The sequence below is a fragment of the Lacerta agilis genome, chromosome 13, assembly GCF_009819535.1.
Source record: "Lacerta agilis isolate rLacAgi1 chromosome 13, rLacAgi1.pri, whole genome shotgun sequence".
In the NCBI taxonomy this organism is placed as follows: domain Eukaryota; kingdom Metazoa; phylum Chordata; class Lepidosauria; order Squamata; family Lacertidae; genus Lacerta; species Lacerta agilis.
In genome coordinates, this window is record NC_046324.1 from 43,513,897 (window position 1) to 43,538,682 (window position 24,786).

At 47.3% G+C, this 24,786-nt stretch overlaps 1 protein-coding gene across 2 annotated transcripts in view; it reads left to right on the top strand.

The window, feature by feature from the left end:
- Nucleotides 1–24,786, top strand: part of TXNDC11 (thioredoxin domain containing 11) — a 38,359-nt gene that overhangs the window by 12,305 nt on the left and 1,268 nt on the right. For both annotated transcript variants that reach the window (XM_033166859.1, XM_033166860.1), the window contains 6 exons: nucleotides 7,183–7,295; nucleotides 10,661–10,861; nucleotides 14,829–15,588; nucleotides 17,920–18,068; nucleotides 18,776–18,885; nucleotides 21,938–22,018. In XM_033166859.1, coding sequence (XP_033022750.1) covers nucleotides 7,183–7,295; nucleotides 10,661–10,861; nucleotides 14,829–15,588; nucleotides 17,920–18,068; nucleotides 18,776–18,885; nucleotides 21,938–22,018 — 1,414 coding nt within the window. The remainder of the gene's footprint in view (nucleotides 1–7,182; nucleotides 7,296–10,660; nucleotides 10,862–14,828; nucleotides 15,589–17,919; nucleotides 18,069–18,775; nucleotides 18,886–21,937; nucleotides 22,019–24,786) is intronic.

Here is a 24,786-nt window from a genome sequence, read left to right on the forward strand (position 1 = left end):
CTGCGCAGCCCTTGCCATGATAAAACTTCCTGAGCAGGAGCATGTTGAAAATGTATTTTGGCTTCTTGCACACAATGGACTAAATATATCACAAGACATCTCGGTGGGGGCTCTCAGCCAGAAACGCTGACAAAATTTCCTGTCACATTTTGTTCTCTGTCGAAAGCCAGCAAGTTTCAGTAGCAAAACGTGGAAGTTAAAAAGAACGGTTGCCCGCGTCATTTAGGCACCTGAGGTGGAAAATTTAAATGGCGCCCCCTCCCGCTAATTAACATGGGGCAGAGTCCCCTGAGGGAATTTCTCTTGTGAAAGCCCCTTTGAAATGGTGCGGTTCTTGCGCGGCTCCTGTTCATTTCAGTCTGGATAGTGGGGAGGTTTTCAGGCCAGGGGATGCTGCCGCATGGATGATACACGGCCTGTAACGGCACCAGCAACTTTTCTGCATGAAGCAGCGACCTTCCTGGTGGAGCCGCCTCTTCTAAAACGCGCTGTAAAAGCGAAACATGGAACTGGAGTGATCGGAGAGGGAGAAGATTTGGGCTGGGTTTGTTCACTGTTGTCTGTGCTGCATGTTGGATTACTACACTCTCCGTGCGCATCAGCAGTTTCTCAAAAACGAGCCACGCAACGCACCCCCGCTGTGGATATAAGAACATCAGTAGATTTCTGCGGGATCAGATCAAGGACTTATCTAGTCAAGCATTCTGTTTCCCACGGTTGTTAACCAGATGCCTCTGGGAAGCCCACAAGCGGGGCCTGAGCGCTACAGCCCTCTCCTGCTCTTTATTTATTTATTTTTATTCTGTTTGTTGAATTTATATCCCGCCCTTCATCAGAAGATCTCGGGGTGAAAATACAGGATAGAGTGCTTGAGGTTTATAGCACTGGACACACGGGCACAAGATGCAAATCTTCATCTCAAGGCTTCTCTTTTTGCAACGGGGAGAGTTTAGCAACTGATGTGGAGGAGTTGAACTGCTGTTCCAAAGGAGACGTCTTTTTGTTGTTTCCATGACAACAGAAACAGCCACCTTGCATCCTCCTGAGAAGAGGCAGGACTTTTTTTTTTTTTTAAAATAATAATCGACTGGTGGCTTATTTTTGGGGAATAGTGTTCTTTATATACTCCCAATTAGCTCAGTTAGACCTTTGCAGAAATTGTTTGGTGCCGAGTAAAAGTGTACGCTGTGATGAAACTACGAGGATGGGGGAAGAACTAAAATCGGCATTGACTGTTGTTTGCCAAGCCGATTGCATTAGATGAAACACTCTAGTAATGGAAGAACTATCTCACTAATAAAGTACGTATTGATCGTGCTGCCTGGAGTAGATTTGCCAGCTGACCATATTACTACTAATTCCACTCAGCTCTTGGCCTTTTATTCTCATCTCTCCATTTATAAATACCATATTTTTCCGGGTATAAGATGATGTTTTTTGCTATTAAAAAAATAAGCCAAAATTGGGGGTTGTCTTATACATGGATAGTGAATGCAGAGTGGTGACAGGCGCTTGGCGGCAGCAGCGAACAGGAGATTGGCTGCGGCAATTGGGCGGGTGATTGGTGGCTGCGGCAAAGCCTTCTGGTGATTGGCTGTGGCTGTGGCAATTGGGTGGGTGGTTGGCTGTGGTGAGGCATGCGGGCAGTCGCCTGTGGTGTGGGCGGGTGGGCTGCTGGTGGCAGTGAGTGGGCAGACGATTGGCAACTGCGGCAAGGTGTGTGATTGGCAGTGGCTGCAGCGAGCGATGGGTGGGTGAGCGATTGGTGGGGGTGACCCCCCAAGTTAAACAACTTAAATTTCTTAATTTTGGGTTAAAAAAAATAGGGGGGGGGGTCTTATACATGGAAAAAATACTGTAACTGCCTTATAAGTCAAAGAACTGTGGGGCAGGAAAGTTCCTGAAAACCATGGGGTCTGGTGGCTTTTGGCTATTTTACTCGTGCATGTTACCTGTTTGCTGCTGTGTGCATCAAAAAGATCCATTGAGGAACTGGGATTAGGCTAAAGTTATCTGCTGAGTTGTGCGTTGTGGAAAACCCAGGTCCGCTGCCCTGTAATGTGTGAAATGGCCTTTCAGTATACACCATTGCTCAGAATTCTGCTCCTTGCAGCCATCTCCTTTGTCTTTGAACGATGTAACTGCAGGATTCCTAAGCATACGTACTAGAAAGCTGGCCCTGTGGAATTCAGTGCCTGCCCGGATGGAGACCCAGCCCGTTCCAGTCTGTACCACTTTGAGGATGTTTTCAGGAGACAGCCACACATCAATATGACTGCATTACTGGTAGTCTGGTCCTAAATGCTCTTCGCTTGGAAGCAAGCCCTTCTGAATTCAATGCTTGCTCTGTGCATTCGCATCGACAACGAAAGTCCACTCGTCTTGCACACGCAAAGAAAGCAGCTTGCGTGTTGCTTTTATGCCTCGCCCTGACGAAGACCAGTTGTAGGCAGGGCATGCCCTCCATGTCCAGGCACAAAGCATTAAAGATCCCGCCGTCTTGGTGCTTTTAAAACCTGTGATAGTGCAGGAGCCTTTTAGGAAAGGAAGTGCTTTCCCAACCTCATCCAGATTCTGAAAGGGTCGTTTGCTTTTTAAATGACAATCTGGGGCATCCAAACCTTTTGTCCTGGCACTCTGCCCTCCTACTCGGTGTTGAAATGTATGTTCTAAGTGCAGAGCAGAGGTCGCGCTTGCAACATGACGTTTCTGTCGTTTCGTATCCTGTCAACAAGTTGCCTTATCTGCATTTGCTGTTTATCTTGGACCAAGTTCGGCTTTCTTTCTTTTGCCATTTCTTTGGCCAACAAACAAACTAAAACCCAATGAACTCCTTTATGCAGTCTTATTACTACTATTATTTCTGTCCAAAGGAGGGTGAAATCAGCCTGCATACTATACATTTCCCGCCCCCCCCTCCTTACGCATTCTCCTTTTTTATTTTTGTGGCAAAGAGTTGGGAGAGGAGGGTCCACCGTCTTAAGCCAGTTCTGCACAAAGATTATGTTTTTAAAAATGCACATACATCACTTGATTATTTAACCCTTGATGACTTGCAAAGAAAAGGGTAGAACTGGCTTCGCTGAAAAGCTGTCCATCTTGGAGCTTTAAGTGGGGGCCCATCCATTTTTACTTTTATCTCTCCAAACACAGGGGCAAGACATTTGCTCTTGAAAAGGAGAGCATGAAAGAAGGATGCATCAGATACTGTGCCGAAAGCCACACCCCACCAACTCGTACTTGGTGGCCGTAGCCTTGGGTTTGACTCCTCCCTTGACCTGTGTGCTAAGAGACAGAACCCATGCCTGCAGCTCTCCAAAGCAGCTGTGCCAAATTGCCTTGAAAGAGAGAAGAGTCATTAATATAGGGTTGCGGTGCACTTAAAATAAACTCTAAATTACATATTTTGGACAAGTGAGGAATTGAATTCCTTTAATCTAAGGAACTGGCCTCAAATAACTCTGCATTTCCTAGGGCTTCATCCTGAGTCAACATGCAACAGAGTTAGGGGAACACTTGCTTCCTGGGTAATCAGATTCTCTAGAATAGATAATAGCCATGATGACTGTGTTCCACTATCTGAGGCAGTAAAGCCTCTGAATGCCTGTTGCTGGGAATCACAGGTGGGGAGAGGGCTCCTGTGCTCAGGTCCTGCTTTCAGGCTTACCACAGGCATCTGGTTGACCACTGTAAGAACAGGATCCTAGGCTAGATGGGCCATTGCCATGGTCCAGTAGGCTCTTCTTAGATTCTTACATTGTTTAGGGGGTCTTCAATGCTGCAGGGTGGAGTAGTGAATATTCAGAATCCAATGAATGGATAACTTTCTCCATGCCTTCCTTCGGCCAGAAATAGCACGCCTCCAGGGGTGGTAGTGGCTAGTATCTGTAGCATCAAGACGGACCCTTCCTCTGATCTAGCAATGCTCTTCTGACTTTGGAAGCATCAAAGGAGCCTTTGCTCAGGCGCAAGGACCCAGGCTTGATTTGGAAACATTTACAGCCAGCCAAGCCAGAGGCAGCCCACAAGACTGCCGGGCTGGCTTGGCGGCAGGCTGGAACCTGGGCAGATAAGACAACCTGTGGGGCCTTCTCTCAGTGGCTGGCCACAAGGGGCAGAAGAATGCCAATCGAGAGACACCTAGTTGCCCTTGAGAGATGGATTGATGCCTCGCTGCCAATGTACTCTTCTTTGGGGGAAACTCCCCAGATCAGTTTGCTATGCTTGTTCCTTGGTAGCAAAGCTTGGTAGCTGTCTCTGCTCAGATTCCTCAGGTGCAGATTTCCCCCAAAGTGATGTCACCAGCACCATTGAGTGTGTGTGAGAGTGTGCATTCTTCCTTCCGCACCCCTCCACCCCCCACAGGTAATCTTCTGGAAAGCAAATAACTGCTTCTTCGATTCCTCCTTTGTTGCCAAAACTCTCTCTGATTGCTTCATTAATTATAGAATCCCACACTGGTTAGGGAGAGTGAAATGTGAGCCTGCCAGCTTTGTAATGTGTGCTTGTAGCAGGTTAAAGCCTCTTGCTCTTGGCAGGTTAAGCAACCGCCGTAAGCATATACAGAAGCAGGGCTGGCTGCAGCAGGGCTTCTGCATTTCAATCAAGACAGGATTCCTGGGGGTTTCCCAGTTGTCTGCATGCACAGTTTTGTTTGCTTCCTATAGTCCTCATCTCACCCTCCCCCCACTGTAGGAATGGTTTTCAAAGGAGAGTAAGGAGGACATGAGACAGTTCCAAACCAGTTCCCATAATTATGATTTCAAAACCACCCTGCTGCTTTCTTTTGTTCTGTTTTTTAAACACAATTTGGGATTCTCAGAATGTAGGGTCTGTTTCCATGCTGGAAAGTGAGTCTCTCTGTGCGTAGGCCAGTGTGGACAAAATACAGCTCTGAATTTGTTTCCCATGCTCTGTGCATTAGTATAGAGACAACTGAAAATGAAACCACACGTCATTCCCTCCAGCTGCTTCCTCCTTGTAGTTTCCTGCCCTGTAGCAGGCTTCTGGAACACCACCAGGTGCATCAGTGAAGCTATTATCCCCAGTACCAGGTGTTCCCCTGTCATCTGTATTATTGTCTCCCTCCCCCTCAGGATTTAGTTTAAGGCTCTCCTAATCAGCTTCGCAGGACTCTTAGCAAATCCATTCTTGCCAACTTCTTATTAAGTGCAACCCATCTCTTGGTCTCCTCTAGGAAGTGGAGACCAAGGTTGGTTTTGCCTACTGACCCACCTTGCTGTTTGTGGTTCCTTACTTACCATAGCCCAGCCCTGACAGCCCAACCGAGAGGAAGGATCCATGACACTTGTGGGGCACAGCCCCATTTCTGCTTAAATGTTTGGTCGCAGGCCTGTAAAGAATGTGAATGGATAGAGTCTTGCCCTCTCTGGGACTGAGTGCAACAGATAATTAGACCTATTCCATGCTGAGTTTGCAGCTCTATGTGCATTTTTATGCACATAGAAAAATCCTCAAGATCACCTGGAGCAGCACTCTTTGAAAGATGCTCACTGGCGGCAGAAAATGTGGTTGTAATGCATGATCTAACTTGTAGCCATTTGGAATTTCTAAAGGCTGCTGTGTTGTTGTTTTTTAAAAAAGAAGAGATGTATTTGTGCCCTCCTCTGCACCCCGAGCTCTAAAGTGACCTGAATTTTTTTGCACGTTGAGGAATATGATAGGATTTCTTGTGGGGGTGGGTGGGACTTCTTCAAAGGAGAGGCAGTTGCTGTGGGGCAGGCCTCCCGTTTATTGTCTGGCTCGATGTGGAATTGCTGCGATGTTTCATCAGCCGCATGGTGAAAAACATTAAAAGGCTTGCATTCCCCCCACTCACCTGAGCCAAGAAGCAACTAATTGCTTAGAAAGCGTCTATCATTTAAAGTCCAGCAGCCTCCTTTTAAAAGGAGCTGCCCACCAAGATTACCCACCAAGAAAACCCTGGAGATTACAGACCAGGGATCCTTTTTCAATCTGGGCAATCTTCTGAGGGCCACATGCCACACCCAGCCTCCATGTCTTCCCTGGCGTCCGTGCCTTGGTGGCCACGGCAGGTGGAAGCTCCTGGCGCAGCGGGCAAGGGCAGTGAGCTGATGCCGGGAGATGCCGCGTCCAGCCTCCGCCTCTTCCCAGGCGCCCTCCAGAACTTGGCGTGAACTTGCCACTTGCCTCTATGGCCAAGACACCCCTGTACACTCTTATCCTCCATCCAGACCAGAAGGGGTTCAAGGGCGCTTTCCAGGCAGGCAAAGATATTTAGTGAGAGAGGAGAGGAAGAGCATTGGGGAATGAATGTGAGCAAGCGCGGTTTCGCTTTCTTAAGCGTCATTTTGTTTGAGGGCAATTGCTCACGCATCAATTTCTAAATGATGGGCCGCGTCAGAGCTGTGGATGGCAGGGACCAATTTGGTGGCACGCGGAAAGGGGCCGGGCTCCGCTTGCTTTTCATTACTGTCCCTGGAACAGCAGAGCTGGTGGGCTGCTTGCCATATTGGCACCTCTTAATTTCGCCCACAATATTTCCACTCGTTGAAACTCTTTGAGCGCATGACTCATTTGAAACAAAATCACCACCACAAAGGACACTGCAGTGCACGTGGCGGAGTGAGCCTTTGTCTTATACCGCCTGCGTCAGTCCCTCCTGTTAACACCTTATTTTTATTAATTCCGAGCAGGGCTTTACTCCTCAGTGTTGTCGCAGACCCCTTTCCCCTCCTTCAGGTCCTGTATGTGAAGAACGAAGGAGGAAAGCTCCAGCTCTGGGAGGGGTCCCCCCCCCCCCAGGCCTAAAGAATCCAAAAGTGCTGCTCCGACTCCTCTCTTGTTTTCTCATATTGAGGATCTTTTATTTCATTATTTTGTGTGTATTGCAGTGTGTTTTTCTGCCGAAATCCTGTTGTATAATCGCTCTTTTTCTTGAAACGCAAGTTGAGGTAGAATTTTAACCCTGAAGCATTATGCCCACAGGTGGAAAGTGCGGATTAATAAAAAGGATATTGCTTGTATTTCCTGTGTAAAACGGCAGGAAAGCTGAGCTGGGGGGGGGCGCTTGTTTGTTTTTCAGAGTCTTCTCTTCCAGCAGCATGCCTTGGCATGGCTTCTGGAGAAAGGATTCTGTGTTGTAATGGCAGCTGGGCTTGTTTCCTTTCTTTCCTCAAGGTTTGTAACATATGCTTTCAGATTACCTTGGAACGATCCACTTCGGAGTGATCACAGACAAGCTGATTGCGAAGGAAGTCCCACTGACCAGCTCAGGCAGCCTCTACTTGCACAGACATGTGAACGCTTCTCTTGTGAGTAGTGCATTTTCACGTTTGCACGCCTGTGTCGCCTGCGCCAGGGCTGGGGAGCCCATTTTAGCCCACATTTACTAATGTGCAACCTTCTGGGAGCCACATTCCAATGGTGGGTGGGGCCAGCTGCAAAAATTGGGGGAGCTGTGGATGTAACTCTTACCTTTGTACACTAGGCTCCATTCCAGCCAAGCAAAAGTTAAAATGCAGCAGCCGGATTACTGGCCAGGGCTCCCTTCAGCTCTCATATAACCCCTGTTTTAAAACCGCTGCACCGGTTGCCCATTCGTTTCCGGGCCCAATTTAAGGTGCTCACAATAGTGTTTAAAGCCCTAAATAACTCAGCCCCCAAATTCCTGAACGACCGCCTCCCTCCCTACATATCCTCTTGGGTGCAAAGATGGCAGAGGAGTCCCTCTTACTTGTTCCACAGCCTTCAGAAGCTTGGGGGGTGGAGGCTTGGGAGAGGGCCTTCTCTGTGTTGGCTCCTAAGTTGTGGAACTCCCTTCCTACAAAGGTGCGCCTGGCTCCTTCCTTAGACAGCTCCTGGCAAATGTTGATGACCCAGTCCTTTACTCTGGCTTTTGACATCTGAGATGCATATTTTTTTCAGACCCACTTTATTTCTGTTAAAAAAAAAAGTCAAATATTTTGTATTGAGTTTTACAGTGCAAATTTAAATTCAAACCTTAAACATCACCACCACCATCATTTAGAATTAACTGAATCCTTTGACTCCCCTCTGCCCTTCCATGGTTTCCATTATCAATCTTTTTTCAACTGCTTCACTTATTTTCTCTATTTAAAAAATAATAATCCATTTTTAAACCATAGTTTTTAGTCCATTACAAGCATTATTCAAATTTTGCCAAAGTTTTTAGTTGTTTACAGTGTTCTCTTAAATACATTGTAAAAATGTTCCCATGGTTTCTTAAAGTTCTTCTCTTCCTGGTTTCTGATTTTCCCAGTCAATTTCGCCATTTCGGCATAGTTTATTTCTGTAATTTTAACATGTTTATTTTAATTGTTGTAACCTGCTTAAGACATTGGGGTGAAAGGCAGGTGGTTGTTGTTGTTGTTGTTGTTACCAATGGTGATGATGCGCGCACACACATCTCTCCATCCTACATCCAGGCAAGTAAGAGACATTATCACCATCCAAGAATCCAGGCACATATGCAGTTATCTGGGGTTGCGTTGGCAGGCAGATGTTCCAGGGCTCAGAACAATGGGTAATCCAAAAACCAAGTGCGTGGAGGGGGGAGGGAGGAGAGGTAGAGTCTAATAAAGGAAATTAGCTTACTTATGTAACAGTGGCCAAGGTCAGCATTTGTTTCATGTTTGGAGCTACTGAGTTTTTTCCTTTTATGCTAAATAATTTAATGAACCATCTGGAAGATGGTACAGCACTGTATGTGTGTGTGTAATTTTCTGTCTCCCCCCCACAACTTGCCTTTAATTTCAGGTAAGCAAAATCCCATGTTCCTGAAATGTTTATGTGTCATGAGCAAACTCCTTGAGTGCAAAATTAAAAAAAAATTCCTTCCAGTAGCACCTTAGAGACCAACTAAGTTTGTTCTTGGTATGAGCTTTCATGTGCATGCACACTTCTTCAGATGCACTGAAACAGAAGTCACCAGACCCTTATATATAGTGAGAGAGTGAGGAGGGGTATTACTCAGAAGGGTGGTGGGAATGGGTGATGGGTGTGGAAAACCTGTTGACAACTGTTAACGACTGCAATTAGTCCCAAAGGAAAAAGCAAGGGGTGAGATGGCTAAAGATAGCTTTGTCATGTATAATGAGATAAGAATCCAATGTCTTTGTTCAGACCAGGTCTCTCCATGGTTTTGAGTTTGGTAATGAGTTGCAATTCAGCAACTTCTCTTTCCAGTCTATTTCTGAAATTCCTTTGTATTAAGACAGCTACTTTGAGATCTTGTATAGAATGTCCTGGGAGATTGAAGTGTTCTCCTACTGGTTTCTCTGTCTTGTGATTCCTGATGTCAGATTTATGTCCATTTATCCTTTGGCGTAGGGTTTGGCCTGTTTGTCCTTGAGTGCATTTTGCTCCCCAGCCTTTCGTCCCCTCTCCTTTATCTCCAGGCTTCCTCAAGCTGGGCTGGGTAGGAAGGATGATCCACGCTACCATAAACTTTATAAAACAGAGGGACGCCTGCTGATTCCAAGGATGTGGGCTCTTAAATGCAACCTCTTAGAAGATAGTCCATCCAAGTGCATTCAAGGCATGTTTTTCAGTAAAGCAACACTGAAGCATCACATGCCGACTAAGAAAACGGAGCTATACCGTGTCTTCAGGATCACATTATCAACATGCAGAGGCATTCCAGTGGCTTCATAGCCTGTGTGGTTGAAAGAGTATCCTAAATCATGTCATGAGAAAATGGTCCCTTCATATAGATATATAGATTCATACACAGACGGCGGAATATCCAAATGCACATTCCCCGTCATTTCCCCCCAAAACACTAAAACACTTCTATACATTTATTAAATCAATAGAATAAAACATGAGCAATAGTAAAAGGAGCAGATAAAAGAATCGTGCAACAGATTGACATTTGCTGAAACTAACATCTGCTAAAATCCCTGGATGGGTAAACATGTTTTTGCCGAGCAGCTAAAAGATTGCAGTGCTGGCGCAAGATTTGCCCTCCTTCCAATCTTAGGAATGAATTCTTGGTCAGCACTTGAGCAAAACCAAAAATGTATCTCTGAGTGGGGGGAACAGTTCTGCCTGCTCTTTCCACTCTGCATCAGACACCAGCAGCTTTACTTCAACAGCTTTACTTCCCACCAATTTGTTGAGTTGTACGATGGTTGGGGAACCTCAGGCCCAGGGGCCCTTGGTCACACCTCTCAACGAACCTGCTTTGCACCCTCCCTGAGGATTTGTGCCCAGCTAGAGTGTGCTTTTGAACCCTGTTAATGCTCCTTGCTTGCCAAGAGAGAGAGAGCAGTGTGTGAGCGAACCAATATTTATTGTCCTAACCGCTTTTGCTCCTGGTCCCACACACCACTGACATGTGGCCCTCAGAAGATTGCCTAGCAGGGTATGTGGCCAGTAGGGGAAGAACGTTCTCCCAAGGGCTGCTTCCTACGTGGTGATTTGGCTCAGCTTATTCTTCATCCGTCGCTGCAGCTTTCCCAGTGTCTCTTCAGCCAAAGACCCAAACAGTTAAGCAGCAAAGAATGTGGGAACGGGTGCCGTCCATCACTTCCTCGTTTTCCCACCAAATTGTGCGGTGGGTCCCTGTCAGTCTGCCATTCCTTAAGGGATGACCAAGTTTTAACTTGCCCTAATTGATAACAAACGCTGAGAGCGCTCTTCTCCCTCTTTCCAGCTCTATCCGCACAAAGCGATGAACTACACAGCGGAAAATGTTTGGAAGTGGGCCCTGGAGAATCGCGAGACCTTCATCCGCTGGCTGAGACCCCATGGGGGGAAAAGTCTTTTGCTGAACAACGAGCTGAAGAAGGGACCGGCACTCTTCCTGTTTCTTCCTTTCGACCCCTTAGCAGAAACTCAACCCCTTGTAGATGAGGTGAGTGTAAGAAGGATCCTGCTGGATCAGTGTCCAAGCAGATAGCTATGGAAGACTTAAAATCAGGACCTGGGGGGCCACAGCACCCAGCATTCGGAGAACGTAGCCATCGTGGCTAGCAGCCATTCAGAGCCTTTTCTGTGAATTTGCTAGTTCTCTTTCAAATCGATGACCATCACTACCTCTTGTGGGAGCAAATTCCTTAATTTAATTGTGTGAAGAAGTGCTTTCTTTTTTTGTCAGTCTGCAAAGCTTTGAAGAGCTGCTTGGAAGTGCCCCCCCCACATGCTTATGATGGATAGAATACAGTGGGGAGGGGGCCTGCATTTAAGATGCACCTGTGTGGTGTGGTGGTGAAGGGCGGTAGTCTCGTAATCTGGTGAACTGGGTTCGTGTCTACATTAGTCCACATGCAGCTGCTGGGTGACCTTGGGCTAGTCACACTTCTCTGAAGTCTCTCAGCCCCACTCACCGCACAGAGTGTTTGTTGTGGGGGAGGAAGGGAAAGGAGAATGTTAGCCGCTTTGAGACTCCTTCGGGTAGTGATAAAGCGCAATATCAAATCCTCCTGTTTAAAAGGGTCAAGTGATGGGAGTGATGCTTAGCTCTTTATAGTGCCAATGTGCTACTGTGCATCAGAAGAAGCAAGACTGGGCTCGAGAGATGCCTCGCCTGGCTCGGCACAAGGCAGCCCTGAGTGTTCATGTGCAATGAAAGAGTCACTGGGGTATCGTTTGCTCATATGTAGGCAGGCTTGCTCAGCCAGAAAATGGGACTCGGTGCGAGCTTCAGGCCCCTAGTTCCAAGGAGCTCAGGTGGTGCTCTGAACCAGTCCTTGCTCTGATAGGTGATCTCTTTTTCTAAATGTAGCTGGAGGAAAAGTTGTGTCTTTCTCAGTGGGGCCAACCTGCAAAAGAAGGCATCGGTGTGTGTTTGCGGGGAGGGTATCCCTATGAAACAGGTGTAAGAGATTCCAGCAAAGCTTTATCTGGAGGCGAGAGACTGTTCTCATTTAGCAGGAGGAAACCAAAGAAAATAGACTTAGGGTATTGGTGACCCTCAACACAGACACAAGTTTTTCTTTGATTTACTGTGGTCGAAGGTAAGCCACTGCTTATCACCTTCAGGGGAATCGAGCCATTTTGGCCCACAGACATTTAATAACATTGGCTATCCCCAAAGCAAATTCCTTTGCGTTGCCCTCTTGCAGGGCAAAGGAAGAGCAATAAGCGTGTTGTTTTGGGAGGCAGGGATGGAAAGGTTAATGAGTTTGCAAAGAACTCACAACAGGTCAGCCTCGGAATAGGAACAATTCCTTGCTTCCATTTCCACCCTCTGCTCACTCCTGTGCTGCCTTAAGCGTTGCTGACGCTGAAGTTGGCTTAATTGGCTTTCTGATCTAAGGGAGAGGGGAATGAAGCTGTCAGGGCAGGTTAAAGATAATGGCCTGCCAATCTTCTAGAGGTCCTGATGCAGCCTCTGCATAAGCAGGGCAAAGTGAAGGCAGTTGTGTGTCCTTCTCTCTGTGTGTGTTTTTTAATTGAGGCAGCTTGAGCTCTTTGGAGGAAAGGTGAGGTGTAAGCAGAATAGTTATTAGCCAGCCTGCCCTCAGACACCTCCAGAAATCAATTCTGGCACATCAACAGCCTGGAACGAACAAGCAAAAGAACAGACTGCCTTCCTGGGTTGCTTGGATGCAGACGTAGCTCCCTCCAGGTGAGAAGCTATTGACAAGCCAAGCAGAAAATGTGCATCTTTGCCTGTCTGCCTCAGATGCACAGCAAGCTTACATAATTTCACAGGACTCGTGCGATCAAATCCATTATGATGATGTTTCGCCCTGTATCCCCAGGATGGTGACCCTCCAGACAGTCGTTGGCCTACATTTCCCATCATCCCTCAGCTTGGGCCAGGCTGACTGATGGGAGCAGGAGTCCCTCAGCTTCTGGGGGGTGGGGGGCAGCACAAGTTCCTCTTCCCTGCCACATGCAAGTGTGGGGAGTAACGTAAGCATATGCAAACTATTAAAAATAACCCACCTTAAAAAACAAAACCTGCCCTGGCCTCATCCTGTTCTTGAAAAGCCCAAGTGCTTCTCCTGACCAGAGATGACTCCAGCTGCCTTGCACAGCTTCCTTTCACTTTCAGGGGGCCTCTTATGTAATTTGTTTACAGTAAGGGTTGGTTTGTGATTTTCCTTCCCGCTTGGGGAGAGCTTTGCCTCCCAGGCGGCTGCATGGCAAGAAACTCTCCGTTCTAGCATCTCTGCCAGCACAGCTCAGAAGGTCCCGCACAGGCTGTCTTGGAATTGTTGCTGCGCCATCCCTCCTTGTTTCACAAGCACCGGCTTCATCTGGGCCAAACTAAATGCTGTAATAGACACCACCCCATATCTTCCTTTTGCTTTCTCGTTCTCAAACTGAGCAGCATGTGGCAACATTCTGCTTGCGCATGTTATACCAGCCCTTGGCTCGTAGCACAGCGGCAGCACCTCTTGCGTGGCATTGAGAGTGAGCAAAGAGACGGGCATCACATCGTCATTTGTTGGGGCTTGCATTTCACCCTCCTCCCAGGTAGTACCCTCTCAGGGTGGAAAGGGTGGTCTGATGTTCAGGTATACAGGGCAAAGACCCCATTGGGTATGCCTAAAGGAGTCTTTGCCTGTATTTTTAAAAATTTTTTTAACAAACCTTTAAAAACAAGCAGGACCGAACAGCTTTGAAACTGACAAGCTCAGAGAAATAAACAGAAATCACCATGCATTGTAACCTAAAGGTAGAGAGATTTTTGTGGTCTCTGTGTGACCATTCTTCAGCTCAGCCCTGGAATTCAATATTCCCTTCTTTCTTTACAAAACAACAACAACACACACAAACACTTAAATGGGGCAGGTGGCTAATTATTTTTGTTGTTGTTCAGTCGTTCAGTCGTGTCCGACTCTTCGTGACCCCATGGACCAGAGCACGCCAGGCACGCCTATCCTTCACTGCCTCTCGCAGTTTGGCCAAACTCATGTTAGTAGCTTCGAGAACACTGTGCAGCCATCTCATCCTCTGTCGTCCCCTTCTCCTTGTGCCCTCCATCTTTCCCAAAACCAGGGTCTTTTCTAGGGAGTCTTCTCTTCTCATGAGGTGGCCAAAGTACTGGAGCCTCGACTTTAGGATCTGTCCTTCCAGTGAGCACTCAGGGCTGATTTCTTTAAGGATGGATATGTTTGATCTTTTTGCAGTCCATGGGACTCTCAAGAGTCTCCTCCAGCACCATAATTCAAAAGCATCAATTCTTCGGCGATCAGCCTTCTTTATGGTCCAGCTCTCACTTCCGTACATTACTACTGGGTTCCAGTTCCTTCTCCAGGTGGATCACGTTTGGTCCAAACTCTCCACTATGACCTGTCCATAGCTTCCCTGAGTAATTCAAGCCCCTTCGCCACGACAAGGCAGTGATCCATGAAGGGGGCTAATTATTTAAGTAGCCCTAAAACTACTTTTGGAGCGGGCAAGACTGGAACTTTGCCTGTAATATACACATTAGCTCACTTGCCCGCGTCAGCTGATGCTATTTACTCTTCCCAAAGTGTGTCCTGCCTTCCGTTTCTGGGCTGATGTGGTGCTCGGAATTTGAAGCAGAGCAGCCTTTGAGCGAATAACTCTGCGTTGCTCAAAGTTGGTGGTTGTCAAATACTGAGATTCCTTAGAAGCTTCCCAAGGATTTGTAAATATTGATATTGAAGGCACAGCCATGGGGAGAATAATGGGGTGTTTTTTTGGTTGCGAAGCTCATAACATAAAGCTGCTGGGAGGTCTGAGTGTATCCTAGAACATGGCAACGCACAGGGTTTTTTCCAGGGACAAACTGAGAGGGAAAGGGCGATAACTTTGCCAATTGTCTTTGGTTTCCTCCCTCCTCCTGATATTATAACGGTGGCCTGGTAAAATGTCCATACGGCTTTCTTCTCACCTCCTAGATCTCGGAATTGGCTTTGGAATACAAGAGCTGCAACAGAAGCCATGCAGGGGAAGCGGATGCTGGGCATTTGCAAGGAGGCGCATCTTCAGTGGCTGGCATCCGCCTCCCTTTGGCCGAAGCCATCTCCATCGCCAAGTCCCCTTGCTGCAACACAGTGGTGCTTCCTCCCCAGTGGCACTCTATCACCCGGACCCACAACGTCTGCGAGCTGTGCATCAACCAGACAGTCGGGGTCAGGCCCAGCCGCCTGGGCGGCCTGCACTGCAACTTCTTGGAGATAGAAGCAGCCTTGGACTCGTTCTACCTCAAGGAGCGGACCTTTTTCCAAGTGATGTCCAAGACGGTTTCCTTGTGCAGCAACTTCCTCAGCTTTTACAGCCCTTTCAGCTACTACACCGCGTGCTGCAGGACAGTGAGCGGGACCCCGCTGGGCTTCGCCGGCTCCGAGGAAGTGGCTCTTGCTTCCCATGGGAAGAGATGGAAAGACGATCCCCAAAGCTCTATTCCTCACATTGAGGAAAGGAGTGATCTTATCCCAGAAAATGCCCTCTGCGACACTTACGTGACCGGCCTGAGTTGTAGGACTAACAAGACCTTGAACCTATACCTGCTGGATTCAAATCTCTTCTGGTTGTACGCGGAGAGGCTGGGAGCATCAAGGTCTACTCTGGTGAAGGAGTTTGCTGCCATTGTGGACCTCAAGGAAGAGACACACTATATCCTGGATCAGGACCAGGCCCTGCTGAAATCTAACCTAGGTAAAGTACAACCGCCTCATTAATTCAAAATTTGGGTGCAGATGTCACAGTTACTAAAAGCACAACCCAAGTTTGCAGGGAAATTAGACTACTGATTTAAAATGGTTTCTGGTTGGCCTCTCCTACTTCGTTTTTAACACCACTGCTCATCAAGATTTGATTCCAGGACGCTTTTAACAGTTTTTAAAAGGTATCAGATATACAAAACCACGAGTAAAAGATGAAATCAGCGATTCTTAGAAGTATGTTAAAAGTAAGACCTCTTTTTTTTTTCTTTTTTTTTTGGTCTAGCACAGAAAAGCAAGTACCGTATATTTCCATGTGTGAGTCAAGGTTTTTTTCTTTAAAAATTATGTTAAAAATTGGGGGTCGTCTTATACACAGATAGTGCAGAGTGTGGACGGGCGATTGGTTGCAGCTGCGATCAGGAGATTGTCAGCAGCTCTTGGGCATTTGATTGGTGGCCCCGGCAATGGCTGTTGTTGATTGGCTGCCCTTGCCGCAATTAGGCGAGCAGTTGGCGGCTTTCCCCCAACTGTTGGGAAACCCCCCCCCCAAAAAAAGCTCAACAAGTCTGGGCAATCTCCCCCCCCGAAAAAAGCTTTACAACTCTTGACAATCTCCCCCCATTTTCTTAATTTGCAGTCCCCCAAAACAGGGAGCGTCTTATACACAGAAAAATACGGTAATATTGGCACCTGACATCTAGTTCAACCCCCTGCAATGCAGGAATCTCCACATGTGGAGGTCCTCCCTTCCTGCTGGAGGATATTCTTTTCTTGCTCTTCCAACTTTTATTTGGCCGACATCACTGCCGAGGCTGTTCTGATTTCTCAGAACAGCCAGGCATGTGAAGCAGGCCCCATGAAGGCTGCCTTAATCGCCAAAGAGGCATACAGTCTGCCAAACCAGGGTTGGAAAGGGCAGCGGCAGGGATGGGAAACCTGTCCGTCCACCTGTCCCCCGTCCCCCACTTCTGGTGTTATAGAATCATAGAGTTGAAAGGGATCGTGAGGGTCCAGCAACATCTGGAGGCCAACAGGCTGTCCGTCCACCCTACTCTGAGTCTCACTTCCTGATGGGTGGACATACAAGGGAGGCCCTTCCTGGCGGTGGTGCTGAGGCTCTGGAACTCATTCCTTCAGGAGGGCCCACTTAGTTCTTTCCTCATTGGTGCAATGCACAGCAGTCACTGTCCATCTCTCTCGTGCTTTTATTTTGGCTCAGTGGTGGCCAATCTTGGCCCTCCAGCTGTTTTGCGACTACATTTCCCATCATCCCTGACCACTGGTCCTGTTAGCTAGGGATGATGGGAGTTGTAGTCCAAAAACACCTGGAGGGCCAAGTTTGGCCACCACTGTTTTGGCTGCTCTTCTTAACATTGCATGAAATGTTGCCTTTTGGAAAATCTGCTTCGTTGCAGCACTTCCTTTTATTGTACTAGATGCCTCGTAGGGATGGGGTGTGGGGCTCCCAACCGTGGACGGGAAGGCGGGATAGAAATCTATTCCTAAATTACAGCTTAACGTTGCCAACGGTATGCTTGACTTTTAGGAGCCCCTGCTGTTAACCGTGTGTCGTGCAATACATCCGTGGGCATGCTCAGACACGACAAGAGATTTCTCTGTCAGATGCAGTTCTGATAGCTCACCCTAGAGCAGGCATAGGCAAACTCCGGCCCTCCAGATGTTTGGTACTACAATTCCCATCATCCCTAGCTAACAGGACCAGTGGTAAGGGATGATGGGAATTGTAGTCCCAAACATCTGGAGGGCCGAAGTTTGCCTATGCCTGCCCTAGAGACTCGCACAAACTTAACGCTCCCACCCCCTTGAAACTGCTTGATAATAGTAGAAGACACACTATTGGTTTTTTTTTTGAGGCAGCAGCGGGATTTTGACAAAAAGAAGCCGAACCCAGCAAGTTGAGTAAGATAGTTAGCAGAATTCTAGCTTGATTTGAACAATCCATGCAAATGGATTCAGGAGGTGCTGTGCAGTGCTCAGTACCTTTCTAACCTCTTTAGATTTTACTATGCATTGGACATGTTTTGCACGACAACCTAAGGACTAGATACTTAGGTTTGTTGTTGTTAAACTGAGATTCTGAGGGTACTCACCCTAATGCCACATTCCATGCATGTGGAAACCCAAAATATAACACTACCCTAACAACAGTTGAGGGGGGTGTTTCTGTTTTTTGCTGCGACCTCCTGAAACAGCCCACAGACATAATCCTGCCAAGATGCTTCTCAGACCTAAAACATGCTTCCATGTTACGTTGTCAAGCCTAGAAGCTCAAAATAAACCTCCTGGCTCTTTAATTTTTTAGAAACCTTCATTCAGAACTACAGCGTTGTGTACAGTCCTTTAAAAAGGCACCTTGTTGGCGACAGGAGGCCCAGCCGCATTCGATCTCAACATGTCATTAGAGAAATTTTCACCGATACTTTCCATGAGGTCGCGTTGAGGAGCGAAAAGGTAAGGCTCTCTAGGCTCCAGTGGTCGGTTGCCTCTGCCTGCCTCCGTGGCTGATTCTTTGTTTTGCATCTGAATGGCATGGCCACGTCCTGGGGAATAACAGCCACACCTTGACGATGTCCTAAACACAATTGGAAAATGACTCCCATCTCATCTGATCTGGCATGGTGCAAAGAAAGGTTTACTAACACAGCTTAGCTGCCCCAGATCCCTGCTCTAGGTCCACAACAGAGGTAGTCTGAGAGGCCCTAAAACAGGGGTAGGCAACCTAAGGCCCGGGGGCTGGATGCGGCCCAGTTGCCTTCTCAATCTGGCCCGTGCACAGTCCAGGAATCTGTGTTTTTACATGAGTAGAATGTGTGCTTTTATTTAAAATGCATCTCTGGGTTATTTGTGGGGCATAGGAGTTGGTTCATATATTTTTCAAAATATAGTCTGGCTGGTCTGAGGGACGGTAGACCAGCCCACGGCTGAAAAGGGTTGCTGACCCCTGCCATAAAAGGTTATTTCCACACACACACCCATCCAACTTAACTTTTGTCTGCGAGTTGGAGTGGGGAGTTCCCTCCTGCATTTGTGTCCACACATGGAAAACCAGAAAGGGGCCCTTGTAAACATAGCTCAATGGTGTTAACAAAAATCTGGGGAGATGGGGTGCCACAGTGAAAGAAAACGGCAACATCTAATCTTCCATTCATCAAACTCAGGACATTTTGCTGGTCTACTATGCTCCTTGGTGCGGCTTCTGCATGTCTCTCAATCACATCTTCATCCAGCTCGCTCGGATCCTGCCTGCTGATAACTTCCTTGTGGCGAGGTGAGTTTTTCTCCCTTCTTTCCATTACATTAAGCCACTCTTGGGACTATGTATGCCAGCCTTCCCCAACCTGGCACCCTCCAGATGTTTAAGGCAGCAATTCCCATCAGCTCCAGCCTGGGGACGATGGGAGCTTTAGTCCAAAACATCTGGAGGGCACCAGGTTGGGAAAGGCTGGTGTGTGCTCTTAGTCAAAGTGTAACCCAGACTTTCCATGTCTTGATCAGCTGTCCAAGTTAGGGGATTGTGTTTTATTATGTGAGTCTTTAGTGGGTTTGTGGAGCCAGGCAGAGCCACAAAAGCCCCATCTGCTTTTGGGGGTTTACCAAGCCACTGCCTGTACAAAAAACCGAAACCTAAACTGCATAAAGTAACACATCCATGAGAAGAAATAGAATTCTACGGCTGTCCTCCTCCAACTTTTTACCTGGAAGCCAAACATAAAACACAAGACCCCAGTTAAGCTGAGTAACATCCCCAGTTTTTGATAAAGGGAAGAACTGAACAATTTTTACTGGGCACACGCAAGTGGAGGCAAGAGGCTTAAGCTCAAATGCTGAGACTGAACTAGAGGAAACTGCCCCAGAAATGATAGTTTGATGAGAAAAGCTGGTGCTTGGATTGATTCACACACAATACTAAGTCATGATGTGCTTAGACAGATGTGGCCTGTTTGAACATGCGAATGCAGCCCACCAGACTTACCATGGCTGGCTTGTTTTTGTCAGCAAACCTCGATTCATTGGCTTAGAAACTATGGCTTGTTGTAACTACGGATTGGCATTATGCCTGAACCCAGCCGCCTTGCTTAGCCTGGTTTCTTTGGTCACCCCGACCCAGAAGCTTCCTAAGTTACAGAGCCAAGAACAGTGGAAAACAAAGCAAGCTTTGGAGAAATGTGCCCAAGGCCTTGAACAAATCACTAAGTGGAAGATGGTGTGGTCAAGCAGGTGGTCTTGGTCGAAGAGTAGTTTCTGGTGCAAGAAGTCCAGGCTGCCTGGGAACCTTGAACTGTGTTTGGTCAGTTTCTGCCAGCCATTGTGAAGCTTGGCCTATTTCCTGTGCGGCCTGCACACATTTCCTTCCCTTCTACACAACCTGCCCTGTGAAATCACTCTGGTATTAAAAAGGTTGTTGGTAATTCACTCTTAGTTGGTTCAATTTTCTCCATGTGTGAGAGCCCTGGGAGTCTTCTGGAGTAGCTCTCAGGGCTTGACTCTCTCTCTCTCTCTCTCTCTCTCTCTCTCTCTCTCTCTCTCTCTGTGTGTGTGTGTGTGTGTGTGTGTGTGAGAGAGAGAGAGAGAGAGAGAGAGAGAGAGAGAGAGATGCATCTGCATGACTCAAGGACAATTGCTGGGCAGATTATACAGATGTATATTTTAAGCTCTGCCCTTTGAAGAAACTGCTCAACAGTTAATTAAATGCATGATCTGCAAACCCCCACCCCACCCAGCAAGTTTTGCTTGTTCACCCACCTTATTTCCAAGATAAATAACAAGGCCATCTCTCGCTTCTCTTATTTTATTCATTTATTTTTGCTTTCACAAACTTTCCACCTGCGCCCGGGCCTCCTCTCTTGCTTGCCCTTGAAGGAAGCATATTCCATCTTTTCGTAGCTTGAAGTTTAATCTCTTCCCGTAGTTTCCACAGTATCTTTAAGAATATCTTTCTGACTCTTCTGGTGGTGATGGTTGGCCGTGTGTACCATATTTGTTATTTTAGACTAGCAATTGCCATGAGAGATGAATCCATATTTTGTTTGTTGATTTATTAACTGCTTATAGAAAACCCATAATTAAACAAGAAACAACAAAAATGAGAAACTTTAGTGTCACCATAGTGCAGTGTAGTATTACACCCTATTCTGGCAATGAAGTTGCAGGAATGCCCTCCAGAAAGTTGTGACCGGGGTGGGGGTGGGGTGTTCCCCACCCCTTGAGTTGTGTAACAGATGAGCAGGTACCAAGTTTGAACAAAAATATCCATCAGAGCCACTCCCCTGGCTTCCCTGCATTCTTGAGTAAGCTTATCATCAAGTGCTAATTGCCAGACTGTCTCATACCAAGTTTTAACAGAAAAATTGCCCACTTCCTTCCAATTTCCAGTCTGACCACTACTAAGCATATCATTACTAATGGTTTGCAGTATCTGGGGAATACTGTCTCCTGAGAAAAGGTGGAGAGGAACGTCAGGCGGAATCGTTTGTCGAATTAGCTAAGTATAGAAAAAAAACCCCGCAGAGCCAAGAGTCTTAGACTTCCAAACACACCCACCGCCGATAAAACCCATGTGTCTCATACCCCCTCCAGTGAAGTGGGGACAGGTTAGAGTTAATGTAAATGAGTTTGCCTGGTGTCCAGTGCCAGGGGTAGCTCAGTTTGAGCATAGCCTCTTTATTGAGTGCTGAGGTAGCTGGCAGATAAACTCTAGACCACATGCCAGAATATTTTGGAATTGGGCGGCCCAGATCGGATTCCCATGCCAGCAGCCACCCCCATACTTAGTATTCAGCAAAAGTGTATGCACCTTAGAGACCATCACCTTAAGGCACTTAGCAGCTGGCCTAAGATCTTCAAAGGCTTCTCAGGGTGCATGGAACACAGTTTATCCTTAATAACCATTTGGCAAGTGAGTAAATTTGGAACCCATTAACACGGAGATGCCTTAGGGCATCTTGAAGTTTGCCAATAGAGAGGGGCTTCCCCTGTCAAAACGAAAGGTCACGTACCATGGCCAGACTTCTCTGTTTCCAAAAATAGAATCAATGACAGGGGGGTTCCGGTGAGCCCCGAAGCCCCCGGCTCATAGGAAGCGGCACCTGCTGCATCTCTGTACGAGTCACTGCTCTGAGAGCACCTCCTTCTAGTCTTCGCCTTCTCTGCACTGCAGAAATACTTGCAATTGGATGACCTTGCAGGAGCCAAACCATTAAAATGGTAATGCAGGAAGACAATGTGATAAACATGATGCTCATGCTTAAGTATGCGCTCGGCCACTGAGTTTATGGTCCTCTATAATCAGTGTGTTTGTATTTGTTTTGCTCTCATTACAGGATTGATGTTTCTCAGAACGACCTTCCCTGGGAATTCATGACCGACCGCCTACCCACCATTCTGTTTTTCCCTCATGATCGGTAACTCCCATTTTCTGGTTCTTTCTTCTGTGTTTGGAGGTTAAAATGGATTATCCATATTGACAATTGCCTTAAAGCAGGGAGATACTCTTCTCTCCTCTCCTCTCTCCACCCTGACCAGTGGCTTGCCAGTGGAGGCTGCCTAGGGGTTGCCATTGCCTGCCGCCTTCCTCTTCCTCCTTGGAGTTCCCCTTGTAGAACTCAGCAGGGAGGTAGCTAAGCGGACGAGAATTAGTTGACTCTGCCTTTCATTGTCTCCACCTTCCGCCCAGCGGGCACCAGCCACCATTGGCCTGAACTGATCACTTGCAAAGGGCTTTCAAAAATTATGCCTGCATGCAGCCCATGGGGCACAGATTGCACCCCCCGCCCCCCAAACCACCCCGGCTGTAAAAAGAATAGAGCGGTCAAGGCTTCCCTTGGCTTTCCACAGGCACGCTGTGTTAATTTTCCATTGAGGGAGGCGGGCCTGGTGCCAATTCTCAGCAGATCCTGCTCAGAAGTTCTCGCTCAATGGAAAAACAAAACACCAAGCTCGCTCCATGTAGGCCTCTACCAGAAAGCAATCATTTGCAAAGGCTGGGCTTAAATTCCTGCGATACATAACCTGAAATGGGCAACGAACCAGTCTAATCGAGGCGGCTCCATTTCCATCACCGCCACTTTCCTCCTGGTGCTCAGCCACGAAGATTTCAGAAAGCTCCATTGACCTTATTCCAGACAGCCTTATCACCCCCACCACCACCCCTTGCAAAGTAGGTCAGTATTATCTCCTCTTCTCTCTGCCCAGGGGGTGGAGCAGAGTCAGAGACTCAGCAGCTTCCTGAGGGTACCTCATCGTAACAGAGGGGAGGTCTGAAGCAGGGACCTTTTAGCTGCTATTTTTATTTCCCCCGGAGAAATTCTGAGCAAAGGCGCTCCGTTTCAGCGGCAGGATCAAAAACCCGCTGCTATCCTCTTGTTCCGTGTGCAAAAATAGGCATGCTGCTTGTGTGCCCTTCCCTGCTCTGTAATCTGGAGTGCTCGAGGGGGGGGGGGCAGGGAATGCTGACTCTAGTTCAATGACAAGTTAATTAATCTATTTTTTTTTTGCTTTTATTGCCTTGGAAGAGAAAGAATGTAGTTAGCCACAGGTCCCCTTGTCTGTGCCTGCGGTTGTTTTGGATTCCCCCACCCCCAAAATCTTAGTGGTAGTTCGTGTTTGGACAAACTATATAGCTCCCGTTGTCTCAAAAAAGCAAACAACATTTTACAGGATTCATCTCATCCTGGATATAGTCTGTTTGCACGGTTGCCTTCGGGCAAGAGATACAGAACAATTAAATCAAGAACGCATAGACTAAAAAACAGTTTTTATCCAAGAGCTATAACTATTTTAAATGCTGTAACCAAATGATCTCTTTGGGGAGTCATGATGGATGGTATGTATGTGTACGTGTGGTTGTAAATGTATAAATGCATGTATGTGGCTGTAAATGTGGGATGGCATTCAATTTCGTTGTACTACGTACAATGACAATACATTATCTATCTAGCTGACAATGTCATTTGCTATTGCTCATATGCAGCCCAAGAGGTCCGTTCTGTGTTGTCTGTAGTAATGGAGTCCGTGTGCGCTTCTGCAAACCTAGCATTGTGCAGATTAGGAACATTTTATTTCATTTCATTTGCACAGGGAAGTTTGATGTTGCCAGAGGGATATATAATGTATATGTGCGATTCAACAGATGTGCAGCTTGGACTGTGCTTGTCCAAAGTTCACACAGCTGCTTTCATGAGCGTGTTTTATGTTCTTGCCCCTGGATTGTTTTTCCTGTCTCTTCCCGCTCTGGTTGCAGAGTCAGGGGAAGTTCAATCCTGTAGGAAAAACAAAGCTCACAGTTGGTGACCCATAAAGTTGCAACTGGGACGTCTTCAAGCAAGGGCAAAAGCCGCTGGCTGGGCTTGTCAGGGCCAAGATCCTCAGCTTGCCAGCCTCTCACTGCATGGGGGCAGGGCAGGGCAAATCAAGAGGGGAGCAGCAGCCTGCAGCAGCTTTTTTGCAAGCAAGATTTCACAAGCCAGCCTGCTGCTGCTGCTGAGCACAGCCAGTATTTCTTGCCCTTCTTGCTTCTGGGATGGAAACTGCCTGGGCAGATGCTGCAAGCAATTCGATTAAGTTTAGTATCTATCACCGAGTTCTAAAGGAAATACTGTACCGGTTTATTGCACTGCCAAGCTGGTCCCCCTTTGGACTACAGTTCCCCTCAGCTCCAGCCAGCACAGCTGATGGGATCTGTAGTCCAGAACACCCAGAGGAACCAGCTTGGCATGATTGCACAAGAGACGGTGCGTCAGGTTGCCTGCTATGTGAAACACCGCAAAGCAATCAAGCAGGGGCTTCTCAGCACATCTGAAACACGGGTCTGTGGATAAGTGAGACATTTAGAAAAATGTTTTTGTGTATGTGGACTTCTTGGTAAGGCGATGCCAGCTGTTTTCCAGAGGCTCCAGTTGTGGCATGTTTGAGCCACACAGCCTTTATCTCCCTCCTGGATCCCAGTGCTTAGAAACATGCACTAGGAACGCCTCTTCCAAAATCGTATCCTAGGATGCTGCTTCCATAGCAGGGCAGGCGGTTTCTCCATCCAACACATTCCTGCCTTATTGGAAGCACTGTGAGCTTCTTACATTGTTTTATATAGTTGCAGTCCCTCCAGCAACTTTGCTGTTAGTGTTACACCCTCCTCCCCGGTATGTGGATATCTCGGAGACTTGTAACTTACATC